At 41.8% G+C, this 24,127-nt stretch overlaps 1 protein-coding gene across 2 annotated transcripts in view; it reads left to right on the top strand.

Annotated features, from left to right (window-relative positions):
- MARVELD2 (MARVEL domain containing 2) overlaps positions 1-14,466 on the top strand; it is a 58,016-nt gene extending 43,550 nt beyond the window's left edge. For both annotated transcript variants that reach the window (XM_073624425.1, XM_073624424.1), the window contains exons 4-7: positions 4,125-4,276; positions 7,150-7,321; positions 11,021-11,071; positions 13,703-14,466. In XM_073624425.1, the coding sequence (XP_073480526.1) occupies positions 4,125-4,276; positions 7,150-7,321; positions 11,021-11,071; positions 13,703-13,822 (495 nt within the window). In that variant the 3' untranslated portion in view covers positions 13,823-14,466. The remainder of the gene's footprint in view (positions 1-4,124; positions 4,277-7,149; positions 7,322-11,020; positions 11,072-13,702) is intronic.
- Positions 14,467-24,127: the final 9,661 nt, after the last annotated feature.

The raw sequence follows: 24,127 nt of genomic DNA, 5'->3' as shown, positions 1-24,127 counted from the left end.
ACAAGGAAAGGGGCACCTCTGAGTATGTATCATAAAAACAATTTATTAAACAACAATATCCACTCACATGGAGGAAAGGAGAGTTGCATTCAGGTCTGTTTGCTGGGCTGAAGAGATGAAGTGGGACTGCTGGTCGCAGCAGGTCCTGTAGGGCTGGCTCCACATCGAATCCAGAGAGGAAAGGGTGGGATGGCTCAGCACAGCGGGTCTCCTTCAGCGATCCAGACTTTATCATATCCTGGTCAGGTGGAGTCAGATAATGACCATCAGACAGAGATAAGGGTTCCAAGGGTGGTTAATGATAGGGGAATAGACGCCAGTGCTGCTGTATGTAAATATGAGTACAATTTCATGAAGAAACCAAACAAAATCAATCCTCATAAGGAGAACTCTCTATAGTTCTATTTTATGGGACAAACTTTTGAAGTTCTTTAGTAATGTATGTCAATCTTACATTAAATCCTCAGATTTTACCTTTTTTGTTTGCTATAAAGTTGTATTTCTATGGTCTACAATCAAAAACTGTATATTAGTAAATTCTAAGTTTATTAGATGATTTGTGGAAAGACTGCAATGTGCTAATATTTTACTCTAGAAATTTGGCACAAGCCTTGTGGGAGTATGTTTTGCAGTCTCCATTCGTCAAGTCCAACCTATTGGTGGCCCCTGGTGGTCTTTCATGTAATGTTGGTGTTCTCTTTTGTACCGTGTCAGTGATGTGTTAGTCCTTCAACATGTGGGAATTGTCTCTTATACTATTTTAGCCAATGTCTATAGTTTATATGATGGAGGGTATTATCACAGTTTAAGTGTTTTGCAAAAAATGCTCCCAGGAATATAATTAAAATACCTGTTGATCCTGCCGATCAAGCCATTTTAAGTGTTCTTTGTAAATGGTAACAATGATCTCTCAGATACTCCTTCCCTCAATCCACATCCAGACTGCCTATTAGTGGCTGGCTATGCACAGTGGAAACTGACAGCACGCATCTGCAGCATTGTTTGTGGGAATTATAGTTTGACTGGCAGCTTGCTCTTCATACTAGGAGGAAAAAAGAAAGTCTTTTGCTGAACTTTGATAGTCATCCTCCAACAGTCTTTGTAATGGATTGTCAGTCTCTACCAGTCTTTTATAATGGACATGGAAAAATGGGGTATGTCTCTGCCATCTTCCTTTTTAACATCTCCATTATGAGTAAACCATGCCATATTAGATAATGCTTATGTGGCTAAGTTTTTGATGTGAACCCTGTTGCCCTTGTTCTGGGTTGACATCCCTGTTGCAGGAGTGTCTATACTTCTGATTCGGTGGGTCTGATCAGCATATAGAGCTACATACATTAATGACATTGCCTGCAAAGCAAGACTAGTATGCAAAATCCTGAGACAACATATACATAAACATATTGAGAACCTAAATGTCCATTAAACTGTGTCAAGAGACACTTAGATGAGTCTAAAGTGAAAAAAAGTAATTTTTCAAATGGTACCAAATAGGTGGGTTTTTGGACTTCCAGTCAAGGAGGACCGACAGAGGTGTGTGCTCAATTCAGCAAGGAAATTATATTCACCATCAAGTGTGCAACCGCCACCAGTGAAGGTAATAGGGTACTCTTACCAAATGGTGTGGGCTACCTGCTAGCAGCAGAGAGCCAAACAAGCAAAACTGATGGGGTCTTTAACATCACAGGAACCAGCATGTGGATTGTATAGCCATGCATATTCGACAATCCAAGTTTCCAGGGACCAACATCAAGAAAGCAAAACAATCCAAGCTCAGCATATAGAGACTCATCGGCTCCACCAGTCAACAGGAAGGAGTCGTACAGGAAGAAAAGATCGCCACATAGCATAAAATCCTTGGCTTAAAATGTATTAAACAAAGTATTGCACTTTCATCAATGTACAATCCCTGACAAAAGTCTTGTCGCTTGTGTACAAATTGACCTGAAGTGCCGCTAAAATATATTTCTAATCAAGATTTTGTTACAAGAAATGGGTCATTTTAATCCCAACAGCCTTTGTAATAATGTTTCAGTGCAAAACGAAACTGACAAAAAGTATTCTAATATTCACAGCTTGGTAAAGCCCATTGAGTCAATTTTTGCCAAGACATAAGTGTTGTTGCCTTGTTTTCTGAGCTTCACCTGTGGCTAATAAGGGATCAATTAGGTCTCAAGTGTGTATAAAAAGAACACCAGTACACTAGATCTTCTCAACTGCAACTAGACCTCTGCAAACATGCCTAACATTCACCCAGAGACTAAAGTGTTGATTATCAAGAGGCTGAAGACCAGGTCCACTGCTGATGTGGCAGACACCTTCAATGTGTCTCAGCGTCAAGTTCAGAGGATAAAAAAAAGATTTGAAGAGACTGGAGACGTTTTGGACAAGGCCAGGTCAGGCCGACTCCGCAAGACAACTGCTCGAGAGGACCGTTTGTTGGCTCCAAAATCCAAGGCCAGCCCATTTTCCACTGCAGCAGAGCTCCACGAGACCTGGTCACCTGAAGTCCCTGTGTCAACCAGAACAGTTTGTCGGATTCTGTCTCAGAATGGCCTCCATGGTCAAATCAGTGCCCATAAGCCAGCACTAAACAAAAGACAATTGAAAAACCATGTGGCATTTGCCAAGGGCCACAGCCTGCTAAAAGGATGGACTGGAAAAGTGGCAGAAGGTGGATTTTTCAGATGAATCTTCTGTTGAATTACACCACAGTCCTCGCAAATATTGCAGGAGACCTACTGGAACCCGCATGGAGATGAGATTTACCCAGAAAACAGTGAAGTTTGGTGGAGGCAAAATCATGGTCTGGGGTTACATCCAGTATGGGGGTGTGCGAGGGATCTGCAGGGTGGAAGGCAACATCAATGGTCTAAAATAACAAGAAATCTTAGCTACCGCTTATATTCCCAACCATAAAAAAGGGCAAATTTTGCAGCAGGATGGTGCTCCATCGCATACTTCCATCTCCACATCAAAGTTCCTTAAGGCAAAGAAGATCAAGATGCTCCAGGATTGGCCAGCCCAGTCACTAGACATGAACATCATTGAGCATATGTGGTGTAGGATGAAAGATGAAGCATGGAAGACGAAACCAAAGAATATTGATGAACTCTGGGAGGCATGCAAGACTGTTTTCTTTGCTATTCCTGATGACTTCATCAATAAATTGTATGAATCCTTGCCAAACCGCATGGATGCTGTCCTTCAAGCTCATGGAAGTCATACAAGATATTAAATTTGGATCTCACAGCACCACTACTTAATTTGCTGACATATTTTTGGATTTTCAGTAAAGTTGTTCAATTTCTGTATAGGCGACAAAACTTTTGTCTTGCCAAAATTTGACCTGTCTGTCTTGATTAAATGATAAATCTTTTTTTCAGTGAAACTAATTTATTTCAGTGCATTAAACATAATTTGGGAGGGCTTTAGCTTTTCATATGAGCTATTTCTAACACCAATTGATTAATTAAAAGCCAGGTTAATAGCGGGAGTTTCTACAAAATAGAGAAGCGACAAGACTTTTGTCAGGGACTGTAGATAAAAACAGGCCTTTGTATAATGTGATCACAAGGAGAAGAACGCAGTGTTGTGGAGCCAGTGCGGTACGTCCCAACGTTTCATCTACCAAGACATCATCTGGGGTAGCACTTGACTGGAAGTCTAAATACCCACCTATTTTGCGCCGTTTGAAAAATTACTTTGTTTCACTTTGGACTCATCGAAGTGTCTCTTGACGCAGTTTAATGGACATTTAGGTTCTCAATATGTTGATGTATATGTTGTCTCACCATTTTGCATACTAGTCTTGCTTTGCACACAATGTCATTAATGTATGTTTAATTGTGCACTGTCACTTATATGTTTGCATTATTATATATATCACTAGGTTCTCATGTGTAGCTAGCCTTTGTGGTTACATAGACAGAATCTATTGTAGCCAGCTAAATCAGATCTTGTTACTGGAGTTTCCAAGAAGTGAAAGGAGCTTGAATTCCATTTGCTAATCGCAAAATTCAATTGTGATTTAAAGGCCCATTGATCACCTACATCAGTGTGTGTTTTAGCATCTAATGGTGTTTTCTTTTTTTTTTTTTTTTTTTTCCCCTTTATTTTAGCACAATGTGTCTTCGGGTAATGACCATATGGTACTGGATGGCCCAATGCATCAACGAGCTAATAAAATTGGTGACATGCGGCCTGAGCTGATTAGTGGATATATTCCAGCAGGACATATACCAAAGCCCATTGTCATGCCAGATTATGTGGCGTAAGTATTGATGAAAGCCATTTTTGCATAACCAGTTTGTATGTGCCTGACATCTTTGATTTGTTTGTATGTGCTGTCCTCTAACTGTGAAATGTGTAAGTGTACCTTTAGAGGGGAAAACCATGTTATTTCACCTCAGCAATATCGCCAGGAACCCCAGTTAGGTGTTTAAGGGCCAGTTCATATCTGTGCAGTGCTTTTTTGCGTTGCATTTTGGGCATGTTTACATTCCCTTTTAAGTTTACTGCCATTGGACTCCATAGTATGTGTATTTTGATGAAAGAGTTTCAAAGATACGGCATGCAGGACACACATAAAATGTACAAATGTGGACGGGGTGTAAGCGTACCCTGTGACCTTAAAGTAAACCCAGGTAGTTTACCTGTATAGATAAATAAGTCCATGCAGGACCAGTTCAATTGTTCTTTAGCATCTTCAACGTTCTGACTGGACATCCTTCAAAACAGGCCACTCGTGCACGCCCCAGGGACACGTGGTGATCAGTGGTGTGGTGTGATCTGCACTTCTAATCAGTGCTGCATGTCAGTGCCCACCAGTGATGCCTGTCAGTGCTGCATATTAGTGCCTCCTCATTAGTGCAGACTATTAGTGCTTGTCTCAGTGCAGCCTCATCAGCGAACATCAGTGATGGAGAAAAATTACGTATTTCCAAAATGTTTTAAACAGAAATGAAGAAAACCTTTTTCTTTTTTTTCCCAACATATTAGTTTGTTTAGAAAAAATGAAAAACCCAGTTGTGATTAAATACCACCAAAAAAAAAAAACCTATCTGCCTCAAAAAAATGATAAAAATTTCATATGGGTACAGCGTTGCATGACTTTCAATTGTCATTCAAAGATGCGACAGCACTGAAAGACGAAAATTGCCCTGGGTAGGAAGGGGGTGAAAGTGCCCGGTATTGAAGTGGTTAACACGAGAGCATACATTCCACATTATTATTTATGCTACCAAAATTAGTGTGTGCTGTAAATTGCTCCTGTTTCTTCTTGCTGGAGACTGCCATTTTGTTGAAGCCCAAAGCAGTCACTTCCTTATTGGAAACTCCCCGCCTCTCCTTGGTCTCAAAAACTGTCATTTTCTGTGATTAAAATATGTGCATTTCCAGCCTTGATTGTATGTCTTGGCTCAGCTAGAAAGGCTGACAGAAACTTTTACAGTGCTGAAGTTCACAGGCTGCTGGGGGGAAAAGGAGAGAATATCAGTGAGATAAGATAAGAGACTATTCTTGTAAGCACAGGCATATCAAGGTTATTTATCCAGTGGAACAACTGAAAAAAAAAAAACAGCTTCACATAATATGTTGAAAATGTGTTCTTTCAGATAAGGACTCTCTTGCTTGAAAAAGATCTAATTTAAGTCAACCAAAGATCTGCTGAACCGGCCAGGATTCGATCCATCTCTGGGCAGGCTGATTGTACCCAAGTCGATCCATCGATCGGCTTGGGTACAACCAGCATGTCTGATTTCTACCATGCAGTTGTGGCCAATCATTGTGTGCTCCCGGCAGAGACGGCTTCCCACGCTCACCCACCGGGAGAAGACAATAGCTCCGTGGGAAGGATTCCTGTATTTTTTTTTTTCCTGGTTGCAGGAAGGAAACTTGTATAATCTATGGCCTGCCTTAGCCTCTACTTGTCTGCTTCAACTGGGTAATCTGCAAAACCCAATATAGCCTTGTGGACTAACATGCTATTTGTAAAACCCAGACCTCCCTTATGCTGTGCATACTGTATGAGTGCTTTCTTAGGGGGTCCACAAAAAACATTAGTGTGTACCAGGCTTTAGTGAGTCCCTACTTCCCATCAGGGTTTATATTTAGGAGTTTTGAATCTATATTTAATGTTTTTTTAGTACTGATTAATCAATGTTTTGTTCACATGCTACAAAGTTAAATGTATAGTATACTGTAGATTTTACCTGCAGCATACCTCCGTTCTGTGTTGGGACTTGCCTATTCATGACCTTTATCTGCAGTATGATACCTTCTCACACAATCATGTACATACTTCTCTATTCAAGAACTATTACTGTCTCCCAATCAGTAATAGAACACATCTTATTTCCTGGCATGTGAGGGGATTGGAAGCTGCCATTATTTAACCTTTTCTCTGGAAAATGTTAGTTGTCTGGCTGTGATGCAGATCCAGTGTTTCAGTACTTTGTGTCACTAACCTGTCACAAATATTTTCATACGTTCTTGTTTTACTCTGACTTTTCTTGCTGCCTGCTTATTCCAGTGTAAGTGACTTTTAAAAAAGTACATCATTTTACAAATTGATTATTTTTGGGTTGCATTATTAAATGGAAAATATCTGTTTTACACCCCCATATTCTGGGTTAAGTACCAGAATTGTCAAATTCATATTTATTAAGCATTTTATTTACATGTTAGCATTATTGGAGTCTCCCATAGCAATACCTCTGGGGGGAAGAGGCACACTTTGGCATCATTGCCTTGGTGCTATAGGACCTTTTTCCAGTATTTGTTCTCTGTGTAGTGATGCAGAGTGCGCAAATTGTGTTTCACCCTGTTACCATGGCCTCAGTTTCTTTATAATGTCGATATGTTTCACTGTATATTATATTAGATATGGACAGGATTTGGGGCATTCAACAGAATAAGTTTTCTGATATTGATGTAAAGTATGGATCCTTTCACACCTTGTGCCTGCATTGGTGTGTATATGTGTATATATGTATGTGTGTGTATGTGTATATATATATGTGTATATGTGTGTGTGTGTATATATATATATATATATATATATATATATATATATATATATAAAAATTAAAATATCCTACAACATATCTTTATAGAAAAAAGTATCTTTTCATCTTTTCATTACAGAAAATACCAGGCAATAAACTCGGATGATGAGCGAGATCGCTATAAGGCGGTTTTTAATGACCAGTACTCTGAGTACAAAGAACTGTCAGCTGAAGTCCAGGCTGTCTTAAAGAAATTTAGTGAACTGGATGCTGTTATGAGCAAATTGCCTAGGAACCCAGAGAATGAGCATGTGAGTATCATACTGACTCTATACCTCCTGTTTCTATCACGGAGCCCTCACTACCAAGCTTTATTTGAAATGTTACAGCGGGTGCGGGGAGAAGATCCCTTACCCGCTGTCACAATGGGAGGATGGGGGTGGCTGCAGGTGATTTAGTAACATATTACATGTTACACCCTAAATATGGGCTTAACATGTAACGTGTTACTACATGTGAACTTCTCCTTTAATCGGCCATTGCAGGCACTTCCAGTTGTGAACCTGACTTCATATTTCATCTTGTATGCAGACGGATATTATGATAAAGTATAAGCAAGGACAGGGCTGCTGATAGAAATCACAGGGCCCCATACAGCTTACCTGACAGGGCCCCCCTCGCCTCTGAAAATATCAGATTACATCTTTGCTAAAATACAACGCCCGTGATGCTATGCTTTGCAGCCATGGTAGAAATCATACCCCCGTTGAACAAGACCCATTTAAGTGAATAGTGGAACAAAGGCAATATGTGCACCCCGACAGTGAGTGATCATCCCCCCCCCCCCCCCCCCCCACTCACCATCCCTCAAATAACCTGCCTGTGTGCCCTCAGCAGCTGCCGGCAGGAGAGAAGGGAAAACGGCAGCACTGTGGGGGAGAGGGGCATACAGGGGTCCCAGACAGCAGGGGGAAGGTGGCGTATATACTAGAACCGATCCCCCTGCAGTACAGCCGGAGGAAGAAAAAAAAAAAAAGGCCGGCAGCCCTGCACAAGGGTCACAAGTGTCAATAAGCAATAAGGCAGTACTGTCCGCTGACATCCGTTTTTCACCCAAAAAAGTGACTGAACTGAACTTCAAACACTGTATATAGCTGGTTGCTAAGGAGGGGGCCGGGAAATCGGCCGCTGCATCCTTAACAGCCGATGAGTCATCAGCTGTCAGTGGGGTTCCCCGCTGACAGCTGAATGTAAAAAAAAAAAAAAAGCGCAAAAAACAAAAACCAGTGTGGGCTTCGAATTCGAAGGGGACTCCCCTACGGCATTTTTTTTTTTTTTTTTTTTTTTTTTTATAAATGGCGTAGGGTCCCCCCTAAAATCCATACCAGACCCTTATCCGAGCATGTAACCCGGCAAGTTAGGAAAGGGAGGGGACGAGCGAGTGCCAACACCCCCCCCCCCCCCCCCGAATCGTACTAGGCTCTGCCCCCCCTACCCAAAGCACCTTGCGCCCATGTTGATGGGGACAAGGGCCTCTTCACCGACCGGTGGTTGTTGGGGGTCTGCGGGCGGGGGGCTTATCGGAATCTGGAACTTGCCTTTAACATGGTCGCATCCAGATCCTGCCCCCCCCCCCCCCCCCCAATGTGAATGGGTATCGGTACACCTACCCCCCCCCCCCCCCCCTTGGGGTATGGAGAATTCACAGTATCTGCCACTGTGCAGCAATCTGAGGGCTGGATATTTCCTGGTGTGTTTAATAGTGGCCAATCTTATGAAGTTGTCTGCAATTTCCTGTCCATATAGGTTATTGTTATAGAGCATAATCCATGTATTTCAATGGACTGGCACATACAGTGCAGTAGGTTCTGTAGGATTTCAAGCAGATGTATAAGTGGCATCAAGGGACTAAACAGATATTAGAACCCCTTGTTGGTAAAGTGGGTCAAATAGTGCTTTTTTTTTTCCCCAAGAGACTTCATTCACAAAGTGATTCCTATATTTGACTCATCAGTTGTTAAGGACGCTGCAGCTAGCTTCCCGGCCCCCTCCTTAGAACCCAGCTCTTGACAGTGTGTTTAAAGAGGGAGAAAAAAAGGGTTTAAAAACGGATGTCAGCGGATCGGATATAAACTGATGTCATCTGCTAACATCCATTTTTTGTCCGTTTTCATTTTTTAAATGGAAGAAGAATAGGGTTTTCTTCCGTTTCAAAAAACGCAGCTTAATGGAGCCATATGTCAGCGGATGATCATCCGCTAACGTCCTCTAGCCCATAGATATACATGTATGTCCGTTTTTCATCTGCCAAGAAATGGAGGAAAAACGGACATACGGAACGCCGTGTGAAAGTACCATTTGAGTAAACTTCAATTAACATGGGTAGAACATACAGACTCCTATGTAGATAGACCGTAGTATATGGTGGGAAACCCAAAACTCCCAAACCCTGCATTGGAAGAATACTAGCCACTTAGAAACTTTGCTGCCAAGTTGTGCTTTTTTCGGCCTTCAACATATTTTAAGTGTACAGTATATGACTTGAAATGTGCATGTGTTTTGTTTTTAATTTTAACATTTAAAGTTTCATCTCACATTTTATGTTGAAACCAAAATAGGAAGCACACCCACCTAAGCACACTGGGGTTGATTTACTAAAACTGGAGAGTGCAAAATCCTGGTGCAGCTCTGCATAGAAACCAATCAGTTTCCAGGTTTTATTACCAAAGCCTTACTGAACAAGCTGAAGTTAGAAGCTGATTGGCTACCATGCACAGCTGCACTAGATTTTGCACTTTCCATCCAGTTTTAGTAAATCAACCCTAGTGATTATACCACTGATCAGTAATCTGTAGATTGCCAGAGGACAGTAACAGTTAAAGGATAATTTCACCTTTCTGAACATGTTCCATCCATATTTAGGCCCCTTTCACATGGGCACCTCCGCTATGTTGAGTCCGCTTGCTCAGCGGGGGATCTCTCCGTTGATCCCCGCTGAGCAGGTGCATGAAAGGTCTGTGTCCACTCCGCCATGCAGAGTGGAAAAGGACACAATCCTGCTCTCCACTATGGGACATTTGGATGGAAGCGAACCGCCTGTCCGTTTCCATCCAATGCCATTCTTTCCAATCTGCGAGACGGATGGAAAATGGGACCACCATCTGTCTTTTTTTGGCGAACAGGATCAGATCGGATGGCAGCGGGTGTCAGCGGACATTGGTCTGCTGACATCCGCCGCTCCATGGAGGACAATGCAGGTCTGATCAGGTCCCCCTAAAAACTGACAGGCAGACCTGACCGGATAGCCCATTTGAAAGGGGCCTTAGGTTGTAATAAGCTCAGCATCTGCCTGCTCTTCCCCCTATTTTTTAAAGGTGAACTTATCCTTTAAATTGGTCATAGACTGCTAGAATTTTGGCTGTTCAGCTGGTGAGAGACAGTGAAAGTCATGCCATTCCCCAATAATTTTCCACAATTCCCTAATAATTTTCCACCTGGCTCAGTTGGTTTAAAGTGGTGCTTGTAGGACCACCTATGGCTCAAATTTTGCCTGATTCAGCAGAAATTGGCTTGAATTTGAGTAATCTATGGGGACCTTTAAACTGGCCATACACTGATATATATTTCTCCATCTACACTAAACAGCACAGATGGATAAATCTCCCAGTGTGGCTATTGCATTCTGACAGCCAGCACCACCAGCTTTCAAAATACCCAAATAGTGCCTGCATCTAATTGGATCAATTTTCTGTCTGGCTCCTTCGATTTTTCAATAGAAGGATGTCGGGCAGAGTGGTGCCAACATGGCCACCCATTGATTGAATTTTGTTCAGGTGTTTTTTTTTTTTTTTGTTTTGTTTTGTTTTGTTTTTAATACATATAAATACAGGATACATGAAGCTTGATTAGCCTGTACTGCAGTGTTAATAAATACTCCTTTATATTGCATCTGCTGCTTACTAGTAAGTAAAATATGACACTCCTTTTAAAAATGTTGCTGTATTTTTCAGGAATACCAGCGGATTGCAAAGGTTTTGCAAGAATATCAAAAGAAAAAGAATGTGAGTATATTATTTTGTATTTCACAAATATTATAGAGGTTTTATTTAGTATAGTTTAAATATAGTACATGTTTTGCAGTAACACAAATTGGGAACAAACTGCTTCCTGCACAGGTGAACAATTAAAAGCACACCTATGTCCTTCTTTTTTTTTTCTTTCTTTAATGGCTTTTTATTTGTACAGAGCATACGTCAAATCCATAAAAACCGTGAGAGGACAATACAATAATTTCACCGATAAGGGAACAATCCATTACAAACCATGGGTTGAACAAGTAAACCTTGAGTAAGGATGTAGCTAGAATAGGAAGAAGAACTATGTGAACCCCTTGGCGTTAACTGCAATAATTTTGCCATAAAATGTGATCTGATCCTCATCTCGCTTACAACAGTAGACAAACACAACGTGCTTAAACTTATACCACACAAACAATTGTAATTTCCCATGTCTTTATGGAACACACCCATTTAATATTCACAGTGCTGGAGGAAATAGTAAGTGAACCCTTGGCATTTAATAGCGGATCAAACCTCCTGTGGCAGCAATGACTTCAAGCAAGTGCTTTTGGTAACTCTGGATTAGACCTGCACAATGTTCAGGAGGAATTTTTGCCCATTCCTCTTTACAAACCTGCTTAAGCTCAGACACATTTATAGGATGTCTGGTGTGGCTCTCGAGGTCATTTCAAAGCATCTCTGTGGGGTTAAAGCAGTAGTAAACTGCTGTTTGTTAGTTTTTTTATTGCAACCTGCGAGACAATGTCATAATGTGCTAGTATGCATCACATACTAGCGTATTATTTGAAACTTACCTTAGAACGAAGCCCCTCCAGCGATGCTCTGTCACCAATGAAGGCGCTTCCATCTTCACCTGGTCTTCCTTCCGGGTTTGCAGACTCTGGCTGTTTGAGTGGCCACAACCATGACGACGTCACTCCCGCACATGTGCACGGGAGCCATTCCTTCAGAGCGCATGTACTGATGATGTTACCAGCTGCATCTACAGTAAATATCTCCTAAACGGTGCACGTTTAGGAAATGTTTACAGTACCTATAGGTAAAAAACGATACATGGGAATTTACTCCCACTTTTAGGTTTGGGCTGTGACCAAGCCACTCCAGAAGGTGCATTTTCTTTTTCTGAAGCCAGTCTGTGGATAATTTACTTTAAAACAACAATATTTGTCGCACTAGGCACTCTCAGGTATGAGCAGGGACAATACTATAGGGAAGGCAACATATAGCCATACACAACAATAAATTATTGAAAATATTAGCATTAAACCAGTATAGGGTATGGGTAAGGAATGGGAGAAATAAATGGGGGATGATATTACTGGTTAAGTAAAATTAAAATTTAAATGAAATATAATTAATGGAGGTAGTGCAAAAGACAGTCCATGTGTCCTAGGTGGTAACCTCAGGAATATGTGACGATCAGGAGATTAACACTTGGAAGGCAGCATGCTGAAGAGCAGAAGTGACTCTGGGATTAGAAACAAAAAAACAAAGAGCAGTGCCAATCTAAGTGTAACAATTGAGAAAACAAAGTTTATTCACACATAGTTGCACTCCTTAGACATAAGTGGTTTGTAGGCACATCACTATAAGCAACTAAAGGGTTCCAGGAGTCCAGGGCGGCTTCAGTGCAGAGCGATCTCGTCACACTTGGTGGCACCGGTGGTTTCCAGTGTCATGGGCTGGATGTGGAGGGTGATGGAGGAAGTCGTCAGCAGGACGTCTCTGGTGTCAGGTGGTTACTTGTGGGCGGCTAGAGAATCATGCATGGATGTTCCACATCCAGACCACACCGGAAACCACCGGCGCCACCGAGTGTGATGAGACCGCGCTGCACTGAAGCAGCCCTGGACTCCTGGAACCCATTGGTTGCTTATAGTGATTTGCCTACAAACCACTTCTGTCTAGTGAGTGCAACTATTTGTGAATAAACCTTTTTTTCTTAATTGCTACACTTAGATTGGCGCTGCTTTTTGTTTTTATGGAGGATTTACTTTGATGCTTAGGGCCAGTGTCCTACTGCATCACCCAGCTTCCACGAAGCCTCAACTGGTGGCCCTGTTAGGTAGGCTGGGGCCCCGTGATTACTTACAGCAGTCGTCTGCCACTACAAGCATTCAACGTAGGTGTGTATGTGGGCACATACGGCTGCTTGGCCTGTTGTTAATTTTGACCTATAGATGTCTTGGTGCTCACCTACTCTATTTTTTTTCAGAATGGCACAGCAGGACAAAGAACCTTGTCTTTTTTCATTTCTCGCACTTAGAGATACAGCCCTAAATGTTCCACAAATATTTACATGCAACCATCTCCTCCGCTGAAAGTTTTCCATTATAGTTACTATTTAAATCTAGCACAGAATAAAAGAGGTAGAAAGCTTTTGATTGAAGGTTGATGTAACAGTACATTCTCTGTCTCTTGCATTAGAAGTTCTTGTCTGCAGCAATTCCAAAGGATTTTACATGCTCCATGTCCTCTCTGAAGTAGCTGTAGCTTTTACCCATCATTAGAAAATACTGTTTTCTTCTCTTTAAATCTTAATGGACTTGTTTTGTTGTGGAGAATGAGCGATGTTTTCACAAGTATAAAAGACATCGTGTTTTTTTATGACAGGATCCAACATTTCTGGAGAAGAAGGAACGATGTGAGTACTTGAAGAACAAGCTGTCACACATCAAGCAGAGGATTCAGGAATATGATAAAGTTATGAATTGGAATGATGGATTTAATTAACTTGTACCTATAGCTTTTTTTGTGAATGCCTTAATACGCTTTAAACCCTGATTCCCTCCATAACTTTTAAATATTGCAGCCTGTTTTTATATTGAGTGTTTTTCATTGTAAATACTATACTCTTCTAAGGTAAATACTGGATATCCTGTGTGTAACAATATGATTGTTGATTCTAAATGGTTTGCTAGTTATACTTGAAGGAGATGCTGTCACATTTAGGATGTGCTGCCCGTTACAGGGCGGATTTAAAAAAAAATAAAATAAAAGAAAGCATTGCATCTCTTGCGCACAGCAGCCAATAACATTTCTGAATTTTTACTTTCCTTCCAGCACTTGCTATGGGAAATACACAGGAGTTGATTTAACTGGAAGAGTGTAAAATCTGGTGCAGCTCTGCAAGGTAGCCAACTATCTTTTAGCTTTAGCTTGTTCAATTAAGCTTTGACAGAAAAAAACTGGAAGCTGATTGGTTTCTGTGCTGCACCAGATTTTGCACTCTCCAGTTTTAGTAAATCAACCTCACTGTTATAATAAATTGGCCCTGATACTCTTAGAAAATAATATTTTTCTGGTACCAGACTGATTGTATATATTGTTTTAGAGTTGCATTACCAAAAAATAATAAATCTATTTGTTTCTTAGTACATTTTGTTTTTGCAATTTATTTAATCTTGTCCCCTATTTAAAGAGTAACTTCACTTTTGTTGAGAAAAAACATTCCCCTCCCTGGGTGATCTATGTACATTGCAAGGATTTTGACACACTTTTTTTTAGAGATTCCTACCTTTTGTTATTGTAAAAGAAATCTCTGTGTGTTTCTGTGCCCATGTGCATAAGTGAGTCTAATGGAAGTGGTTTCATAATTATCAACCAGCTGCTGCACCTGCAGGGTTCCAAAGAGGAAAGCTGCTGGGCCTGCATCCCTTTTTAGATGTGATTTCCTATTGGAAGTATCTCCCCAAAAATAACATTTTGTTACAGGGGATGCCTAAAATCTGACTTGTGCAGACTTTTGGGAAAATCGATGAGCCAATCACACAAGCAGGAAATAACATCTGGGGGGCATTCTGTACACATTCTGAGTACAGGACACCTCCAAGTAGCCATATTGCACTGCATTTCACAGAAAATTACAGCGTTTCAGATTGAAAAGGAAAGGTAATTTTTAATGACATTCAATTCGAATATGACTTGTGTTGCAATTGTATATGCTATATTATTCTTTTTATTTGCTATTTATTTGTTTCCCACGAAAGTGGAGTTACTCCTTTAAAAGTAAAAATTAGCACTGCACAGTTCTTTCTCTTTTAACCCGCTTGAACCCCGAAAGATTTGGCTGCTGAATGACCAGGCCATTTTTTTGCGATTCGGCACTGCGTCGCTTTAACTGACATGTGTGCGGTCGCACCCAAACAAAATTGACGTCCTTTTTTTTTCCCCACAAATAGAGCTTTCTTTTGGTGGTATTTGATCATCTCTGCGGTTTTTATTTTTTGCGCTATAAACCAAATTTAAAAAAAAACACAATACTTTTTACTTTTTCTCGGTGTGTCACGAGCGATCGCGGGAGCCTCTAGTGGCCACGAGGCAAAGCGACGTTACATAACGTCGTTTTGCCCAGCCGTGCCATTCTGCCGCAGTAAAACTGCTGCGGCTGGTCGGCAAGTGGTTATTGTGCCCTAGGAGCTATGAAACCTGGAGCTCTATTATGCAAAAAAGACTGCAAGCTATCAGGTAACCTCAGTAGCTGTTCTTCCTCTCTGCTGTACCCAGACTCCAGGCCGTTTTCATCAGGCAAAGCAGTGCCCACATTCCTATCATGTTGGCTAGTAGGAATGTGTAGACACGCGCAAGCGGGTAGCTCTATTACTACTTTAAGTGCTAGTTCACACCAGACGCAGTTCTGTGTGCTTTTTTTCTGCGCAAAATGCATGCACGGTGTTTTCCATGTATTCCAATGGCTCTAGTTCACACCATGCAGTCAGTTTCCGGTCAGTTTCTGCACCGGAAACTGACTGCATGGTGTGAACTAGAGCTATTGGAATACATGGAAAACACTGTGCATGCATTTTTAGTGCATAAAAAAAGCACACGGAACTGAGAACTGTGTCTGGTGTGAACTAGCACTTAAGCAAAAATTAGAATGGGGCAGCATTTGGCCAATGTGAGAAAAAAATTAGAAACTGCTGCAGCTATGTGCAGGCATCTCCGCTGGAATTTATTATTTTTTTTTATAAGGTGCTTTAAGGGCCAGTTCACACCACATGCAGTCAAGTGCGTTTTTTTTCTGCATCAAAAACGCATGGAAAGTAGGTTATATGGTTTTCAATGGCATAGTTCACACCAGTGCTTGCAGTTCCAGTGCATTCAAGTTCCAGAAGAAAAAGTAGAACATGCTGCATTTTTTCTGCACTGGACTGTACTGGAACGATGTAAAACGCATCAAAAAATACACTGGAATGCACCGGAACGCACCTAAATGCACCAAAAACACACTGCAACACACTTGTCCTTATTTAAGGTTAAAAAAAAAGAAGGGGGGGGGAAGCACTGGACTGCATCAAAAATGTGCATGCAGAAAAGCACCTGGAACGCATCCGGACTGCGTTTCTATGGTGTGAACTGGCCCCAAGGACAAATGTCAGGGAGGAAAAAATATATGCGGCATATAATTACAACAAAATGGTAAATTCTGTGAGCTAAAGAGGTGTTAAAGTCATAAAACATTATCTGTTTAAGGCCTCTTTCACACTTATACGACTTGTCCCACGATTTTGTACTGCAAAATCGCATGACAAGTCATTCTCCATGATTTTCAATGACTACCATTCATATTGGCACGACTTTAAGTCGTGCCGACGTCAAAGTAGTCCCTGCACTACTTTGGTCCAACTTCCATACAATTTGTACTCCATAGACCTCAATGTTAAACCCTCAAGTAGCATGCAAATCGTACCTGAATAATATAGACACGATTTCAGCACTACTTTGTAAGCACAAGCTGAGAATGGTTAATGCTAAAGTTGTGGCAAAGTCGTACAAAGTAGCACTGCTCCCAAATCGCGGTAAAATCGCGGCAAAATAGCGGCCACGAAATCGAGGTAAAATCGCGCGACTTTGAAATTGTATAAGTGTGAAAGGGGCCTAAATGGAAGTCCAGCCAAATATAAAAACACCCTTTTAGTTTAGTTGTACATTCATATAAGTATAGGGAAATTTTCACTGGTAGGTGATGCTGTCATCCAGGATAAAACGTGAAGAGAAAAACTAAAACTTTACAGTTGTCAGAGAGTAATCCACCTTTCACAGAATGACTTTTTTTCAAGGAGTACAAGGCATTCTCTGATTGGAAAAGGTGGAGATCATACAAATGGACAGCGCTCAGCACAGGACCGTGAATACTGCGACAATCCCTATATTAGAGCCGATTACTACAATGATTGTCACCTCACAACAATCCCTCGCGTATGAAATATGCGTACCTATGTTGGTGCAAAATTAAATTGCTGGACCAATTTATGCAATGAAAATCATACTTCGAGTTAAAGCGTTTGTTACCCCAACACTTCATATTCCTGATATGTGCCTGCTGTACCATGTACTTGTATGAAAAAGTATCCTGTTCTCTTTGTATTGTTTCCTTTGGGTGAAATGGTGTTCCTGCCAGCTCCTTTTGCTTTACTATTAAAAACTGACCACACTAAGCAAGAGAATACACTGTATGTTCTCTAGTTATTCTGGGTACTCACCCCCCCCCCACACACACACACACACACACACACACACACACACACAGCCATTCTCTGGGAGGTTCAGTGTGCTGCTGTTTCTCCTCCCCCCAGCTCTTATGCAGCTGAGAACAGAGGGAATGTGATCAGTTATAAAAAATGTATTTATAATGTATTTTTATATCTATACAAAAATATTTAGCCTTTTCATTTCTATTTTAAATGTTTAATGTTAGTGCTGTGTTCATATGTCAATATACAATCCTCTGCTTAAAGGGTGTTGCATTTGTTTTATCAGAAAAGCAAATATTTCATATCAGCTCCATTTCCGAATTTACTCTTGATAAGTATTGTGCACAGAAGTGTATTTATATTTTATCAAGTTCCAAGCCTATCTAAGTGAAAAGTTTATCTGATTTGTATAACCAAAACAAATGATCTGTGTGGGTGGCCTTCTCTATTATTTTTTTTCCTTACGTGTAAAATGATTTATAACGGGAGACTGAAAAGCCTCCACAGAGGATGGAACTCTAGGACATCCTTGCTGAATGTAAAACTTAGTTTTTATTTACTGAAATACATGCAGAAGCCATGGCCAGATATTACAAAGTGTTCCACCCCACTGATGTCATGTGAACACAATTCATCTGTGTATTTGTTTGCACTCATCTCACAGGAGATCTTGTTTCCTCAATGTAACAATTTCTTAAAAAGAAGCAAAAAAGGCTCGTCACTAAAACCTGGTTCACACCAGTGCGATTTGACAGTTCAAAATCGCATGACAAGTCAAACCTCATTGCCAGCGATGGAACCGTTCACCGTTGCCACGACTCATGTCAGAGACTTTGAAAAAGGTTCTTGCACTATTTCTATGCAATTTCATGTGCGACTGGCATTGACATCTGTCTTAATGAAGTTGCACAGATGTCAGCAAGCCGCACATGAAATTGCACCAATCGGCGACATTGAAATCGCAGTAAAGTAGCACGATTTCAAAGCCGCACTAGCGTGAACCAGGGCTATAAGCTGAACTCTAAGAAGATATAAAAGATGCACATTAATGCAGCCTTGTTTTCAGTAATACAAAATGAAATGTATTTTATTAAATGCAAGCAGTAAAAGTACATGAATATGATCTGGTATCTGCTTCTATCAGGCCCTGTACAGCAGCGCTTAGAGGGAAAAGGGTAGAAACAGCACACGGAGTAGAGCTTATGGGCCAATAAGGAACATGCTGAGAGAGCAGAGATATGTGTTCATTATGTTGCTGCTTCTCCCACTCCAGTCACAGACTGGGCAAGGTGCAAGAGCAATAAGTGTTAATCAAATGCAGCAGAGAAAAGGCAGACTTTCACAGCTACCATCCTGTTCTTAGATGATCGTCATTTTCCTTGGTGATTGGATTAATGTGCCTGAGTTACATGTGTGGCTATACGTGCTGGGATATGATCCTGACACCTTATGAAACTGAAGAAGTAGTTTGGATAAGCTGTGAAACGTCTTCAACATCACACGACTAATTCTGTTGAATGTGATTACTACTTACTACTCAAGCTATGCCATAACCAGGATAAATTAGAACCCTTTACAGGCACCTCCTCTTATGTGTTCATTAAAGAGTACCTGCCCCTAGTGAATGAGGTTTATACTTTTCCCATCCTATTGTCAGCCAGCAAAGGTCAGAACCCAACAAGAGATGGCATACCGAAGAATAGGTCAATATGCATATACATGTTCTCTACAGATTCAACTGAGAGGGCATCTCTTCCAGTACATCAAATATAGCAGTGATGTCCACTTACAAATGCTGCCAACAGGGCAGTCTATGGGTACCATGATGGCTGTAGAAAGTGGAGGCTTCCTTTTTTCTGACAGTAGATAAGCATGCCAAAATGAATATTTCTCAAGTTGTCTTCCAGGACGGCATCCTGAGAGATGACTGGTCCCACCTGACAGGAAACACAATGAACAAAGAGGTTAAAACCCCTGCCCCTCCCTGTGCTCCTCAGTTTTTGATTGTGTTTCCCCACAGCTAAACCATTTATTTTTTTCCTAAAGAAGACCCGAGTCCTGGGGCTGGTGGTCTCCCCCTGGGAGCCGGACCGCAAGCTTGTGAAGCTTTTTTGGGTCCGGTAGGATTTTTCCTTTCCTGGGGGGGTCTCCCTATTTTCTCAGTGGAGGCAGCGGACTTGGAAGAGCCCCCCTGAGTACTGAAGGACCCTGGCTACAGTGGGGTACCCAGAACTTCAGGGACCACTTTCTTGCTCCCTCCTCTTACCTGGTGGGGTGTCCATTCAGCAGGGGAGCTGGCAGTCAGGTTTCCCATGGGGCGCCGGACACAGCGTTCTCCGCCTCCTGGGGGCTCCTGCTTGGCTGCACGAGCAGCTGGCAGTGAGGGATGGCGCCAGCAGGTCCCCTACAGAGGAGGGGAGAGTTTGGCGCCATCCATCCAATGACGGGGCTTCCTCTCCAGCAACGGAAATGATGTCGCCGTATCTCCCACGTCTCTTCCGGGCTTCAAGAAAATGGTGATGTTTTGCAAACAGGAGCGGAGGTCTGACTGGCGGAGGAGCATGTGTCTACATCCTGTTCGATCAGTACCAGCCCACTTGGAGGAACTTGGGTCGGGTGACTGATGGAGCAAGAGGAGAGGCCCCAGGGGTGAGTCGGCTTAGCTGGCAGGGGTTATGATGGGGGAGGGGACACCGACTCTTACCTCTGCAGGACACAGCTTTGCACTTATTGTAAAATTTGCTTATGTGTCTTTTTATAGGAGAGGATGTCACTGCCCAGGGGGTTGCCAGCCGTCCTATGAAAGCTCCTTCCCGCTCTAAGGGATGCGGGTATTGTAGCGACAAGTTACCTAAGGACCACTCTAAGCCCTTTTGCTACAAATGTATCCACAAGTTAGCAGGGAAAGAAACATCTCAGGTCATGAGGCACTTTCTCTCCGTTCAGACGGAGATGCTGTCAACTCTTAAGGCCTTCCAAGCATCCCTTAAGTCTAGGGAGCCAGAACCCTAGACTAGGAGAATGTGTTCTTCCTCCTAGGAGGGCTCCTCCACTAACAGGGCAGAGGGCAGTAGAAGGCATCCTGAACCCCTGAGATCCCTTCCCTCTCAGGACTCTGAGGAGGAAGAAGAGGCTGATGCTCCTGATCAGTTTTTCTGACGAGGGCTTAGACAGTCAGAAAGAGGGGGAGGGACTCCAGACCCGGCAGACATATTTTTTCGGCCGTCGATATGGAGGGCCTAATTAGGGCAGTATATGCGTCAGAGGAAATACAGGAACCCACAGCCCAAGTGTCTGCCCAGGACAGAATGTATAGAGGCCCCAGTCCAAGGTTCTCCCGTTTACCAGGCCCTTAAAGATGTTATCTTGAGGGAGTGTAAGGAGCCTGAAAGAAAACATTTGAAGTCTATGTAGCACTGACCCCCTCAGGAGCTTCTGTATTTTAATTGGGCCTGTACTCTGCTTCGTTCCCCCTTTGTTTTCTCTCAGTCCCCTTGACACAGCTGTGGTGTAATATAGTGTGTAGTAAAGCTCTAAAGACAATTTCACAATTGTGTTGCGTTTGTTACAATATGATTATTTTATTAATCAGACAGAAGATACATGGCACATAACATTACAATAGTGGTTGGTCATAGAGATATTGTCAGTTTTTTGGCTTGAGTAGATTTCTCAAACAAATGCGGGTTCATACAATGGGGTTAGATACCATTGTTGTATTACAGTTTGAACAGGCTATTGTCTCTATTGGTACAGTACACAAGAAAGAGATTTGGTTGTTTGAGGTCTTTTTCAGCTCTCAAACTGAAAGAATGACTGTTAGATTACTGTCAGGTGTTGGCTTGATTAGACAATGGGTACGTAGATAGAGTTTTCAACAGTCCATTGTTTCTACAGTTACAGTAAACAGGCATGTTTTCTGTTGTTTGGTAACTATGGCAAACAGCCTGACATATAAAAGGGGTGAGTAGGGAGACACAGACACACACACACACCATCATGCTATAACATCAGAAGCCACCCATGATAGAAGAACAGTGCCTGGCGCTCCAGAAAAATCGTTGCCAATGGAGAACATACAGTAACAGAAGATAAGTAACTTTTAAGTGTATTTGTACTGTTAGACCATAGGCTGTTCAGTTTGCTAGGCATTTTGCTTGTTATAGATATCTGTCAGTCTTGTATTGTATTCCTAATATTGTAATAGTTTTTGTATGTACAGCATCTTTGTATAGTAAAAGCACAATTTACACACTGCAGAAATCTCAGCTTCCTTGCTTATACCACAGAGTAACCTTGCTAGATAGACGCAAGCAAAACAACAATATACAATGTAATATACTTTTTTTATGTGTTTGACTTAGCACAGATTATGTTCATCAGGACAAAGCCAGGACAAAACCAAAGCACATAAGTCCATAAAAGGTGAGTATATATGAATACCGGAAACTGATGATAAATAAAAGGGGTGCTTGCAATCAATCCTATGGCAGTCCAAAAGCAAGCAGTCTTAATGTAGGGTAGATGTGAGCTGTTTAAAAAGATCCTTAATTTGAAATGGATTCTTTACTTATTATGATGGTATCAACCCAAAGGGATAAGCAAAAGAATGCCCTTACCAGACAAGGTGGACTCACAGGCCCTTGGCGGTGAGTCAAACAAGCTTTAACCGTCAAGCGGTATGGTACGGCAATCCGTGTGATGGTCTTGTAAAAAATCTCATCAGATGTCGTCAGATGGTATCTCTCTGCAAGTGCCAAACCAGGATCCGGTGCCTCCAGTACTCCACTGCGGTCAACAGGCGATCACTTCCTCAGCGATCCATCGCATAGACAAGCAAACAAAGGGAAAGAAAGACTTCCACATAGTGTGAATCCTTTTTTTTAAAAAACGGTATAGCGTTTATTGATAGCAAAATTCTTTTCCAAAAGATTTTTTTTAAAAATGGGCAGTAAAAACTTGGCTCAAAACGGCAAAGACAATATAAAATAATGTAAAATTCAGCGCAGTGTATGATGGTAGGGTATAGCCATAAGAACCCGACGCGTTTCGTCCTCAAAGACTTCTGCTGGGGGCTTGTCTATGCGATGGGTCGCTGAAGAAGTGATCGCCTGTTGACCGCAGCGGAGTACTGGAGGCACCGGATCCTGGTTTGGCACTTGCAGAGAGATACCATCTGACGACATCTGATGAGATTTTTTACAAGACCATCACACGGATTGCCGTACCATACCGCTTGACGGTTAAAGCTCGTTTGACTCACCGCCAAGGGCCTGTGAGTCCACCTTGTCTGGTAAGGGCATTCCTTTGCTTATCCCTTTGGGTTGATACCATCATAATAAGTGAAGAATCCATTTCCAATTAAGGATCTTTTTAAACAGCTCACATCTACCCTACATTAAGGCCCCTTTCACACTGGGGCGGTGGGGGCGTCGGCGGTACAACATCGCTATTTTTAGCGCTGCTGTACCGTCGTTCTTGCAGCGGTATTCGGCCGCTAGCAGTGCGGTTTTAACCCCCCGCTGGCGGCCAAAAAAGGGTTAAAATCCCTCGTACAGCGCGGCTATAGCCGCGGTATAGCCGCGCTGTCCCATTGATTTCAATGGGCAGGAGCGGTGAATACACCGCTCCTTCACTGCTCCAAAAAAGCGGTTTGCAGGACTTTTTTCACCGTCCTGCCTGCGCACCGCTTCAGTGTGAAAGCCCTCGGGCTTTCACACTGAACAAACAGCGGAGGCTGTTTAGGGTCGGTTTGCAGGCGGTATTTTTAGCGCAATACCGCCTGCAAACCGCCCCAGTGTGAAAGGGGTCTAAGACTGCTTGCTTTTGGACTGCCATGGGATTGATTGCAAGCCCCCCTTTTATTTATCATTAGTTTCCGGTATTCATATATACTCACCTTTTATGGACTTATGTGCTTTGGTTTTGTCCTGATGAACATAATCTGTGCTAAGTCAAACACATAGCACATTTTGTTATTTTGTATATCTATCACATTGTATTTTTTGTGTCACTCCTAGAATGAGTTTTCCTATATACACCATTTATACCTAACTGATACATAGGTCTAGGATATACCATTCACCACCTACATATATTTGTGTATACCCACTCTTTATTGCTTCTTAAAGCCTCCATATTATATATTTTATTTACTTTTGTGTTTTTTGATGGTGCTGTATATGGATACTTTATCCTTCCATAATAAGTATCACTAACACAAATAGGTACACACCTCAGAATGTGATACCTCTTTTTTATTATCACTGTTATTTCGACCAAATAACACGCACTTTGTCACTTGTTAGCGCCACACCCTATTATCACTTTTATACACTTACTACAGTCAGTTTGTTGTGTTGGCTGCTTCACTACACATATTTCTGAGTTGGCGCAATTTTTACACCTTTCATTTATAATATACTTTTTTGTCTTTACCTTTGGCCTCCACTTGCTTGATAATGCAGAGGAAAACAACACTCACACAATTGTACTCAAACAAGAACTTTGTTTACTGTATTTTCTTTAAAGTAAAACACTACAGCAGTTGTACTGTCAGACCAAC

This window comes from Aquarana catesbeiana, linkage group LG01 (assembly GCF_042186555.1).
Source record: "Aquarana catesbeiana isolate 2022-GZ linkage group LG01, ASM4218655v1, whole genome shotgun sequence".
Lineage (NCBI taxonomy): Eukaryota > Metazoa > Chordata > Amphibia > Anura > Ranidae > Aquarana > Aquarana catesbeiana.
Note: the sequence above shows the minus strand (reverse complement) of the source record. Positions and strands in the feature narration are given on the sequence as shown.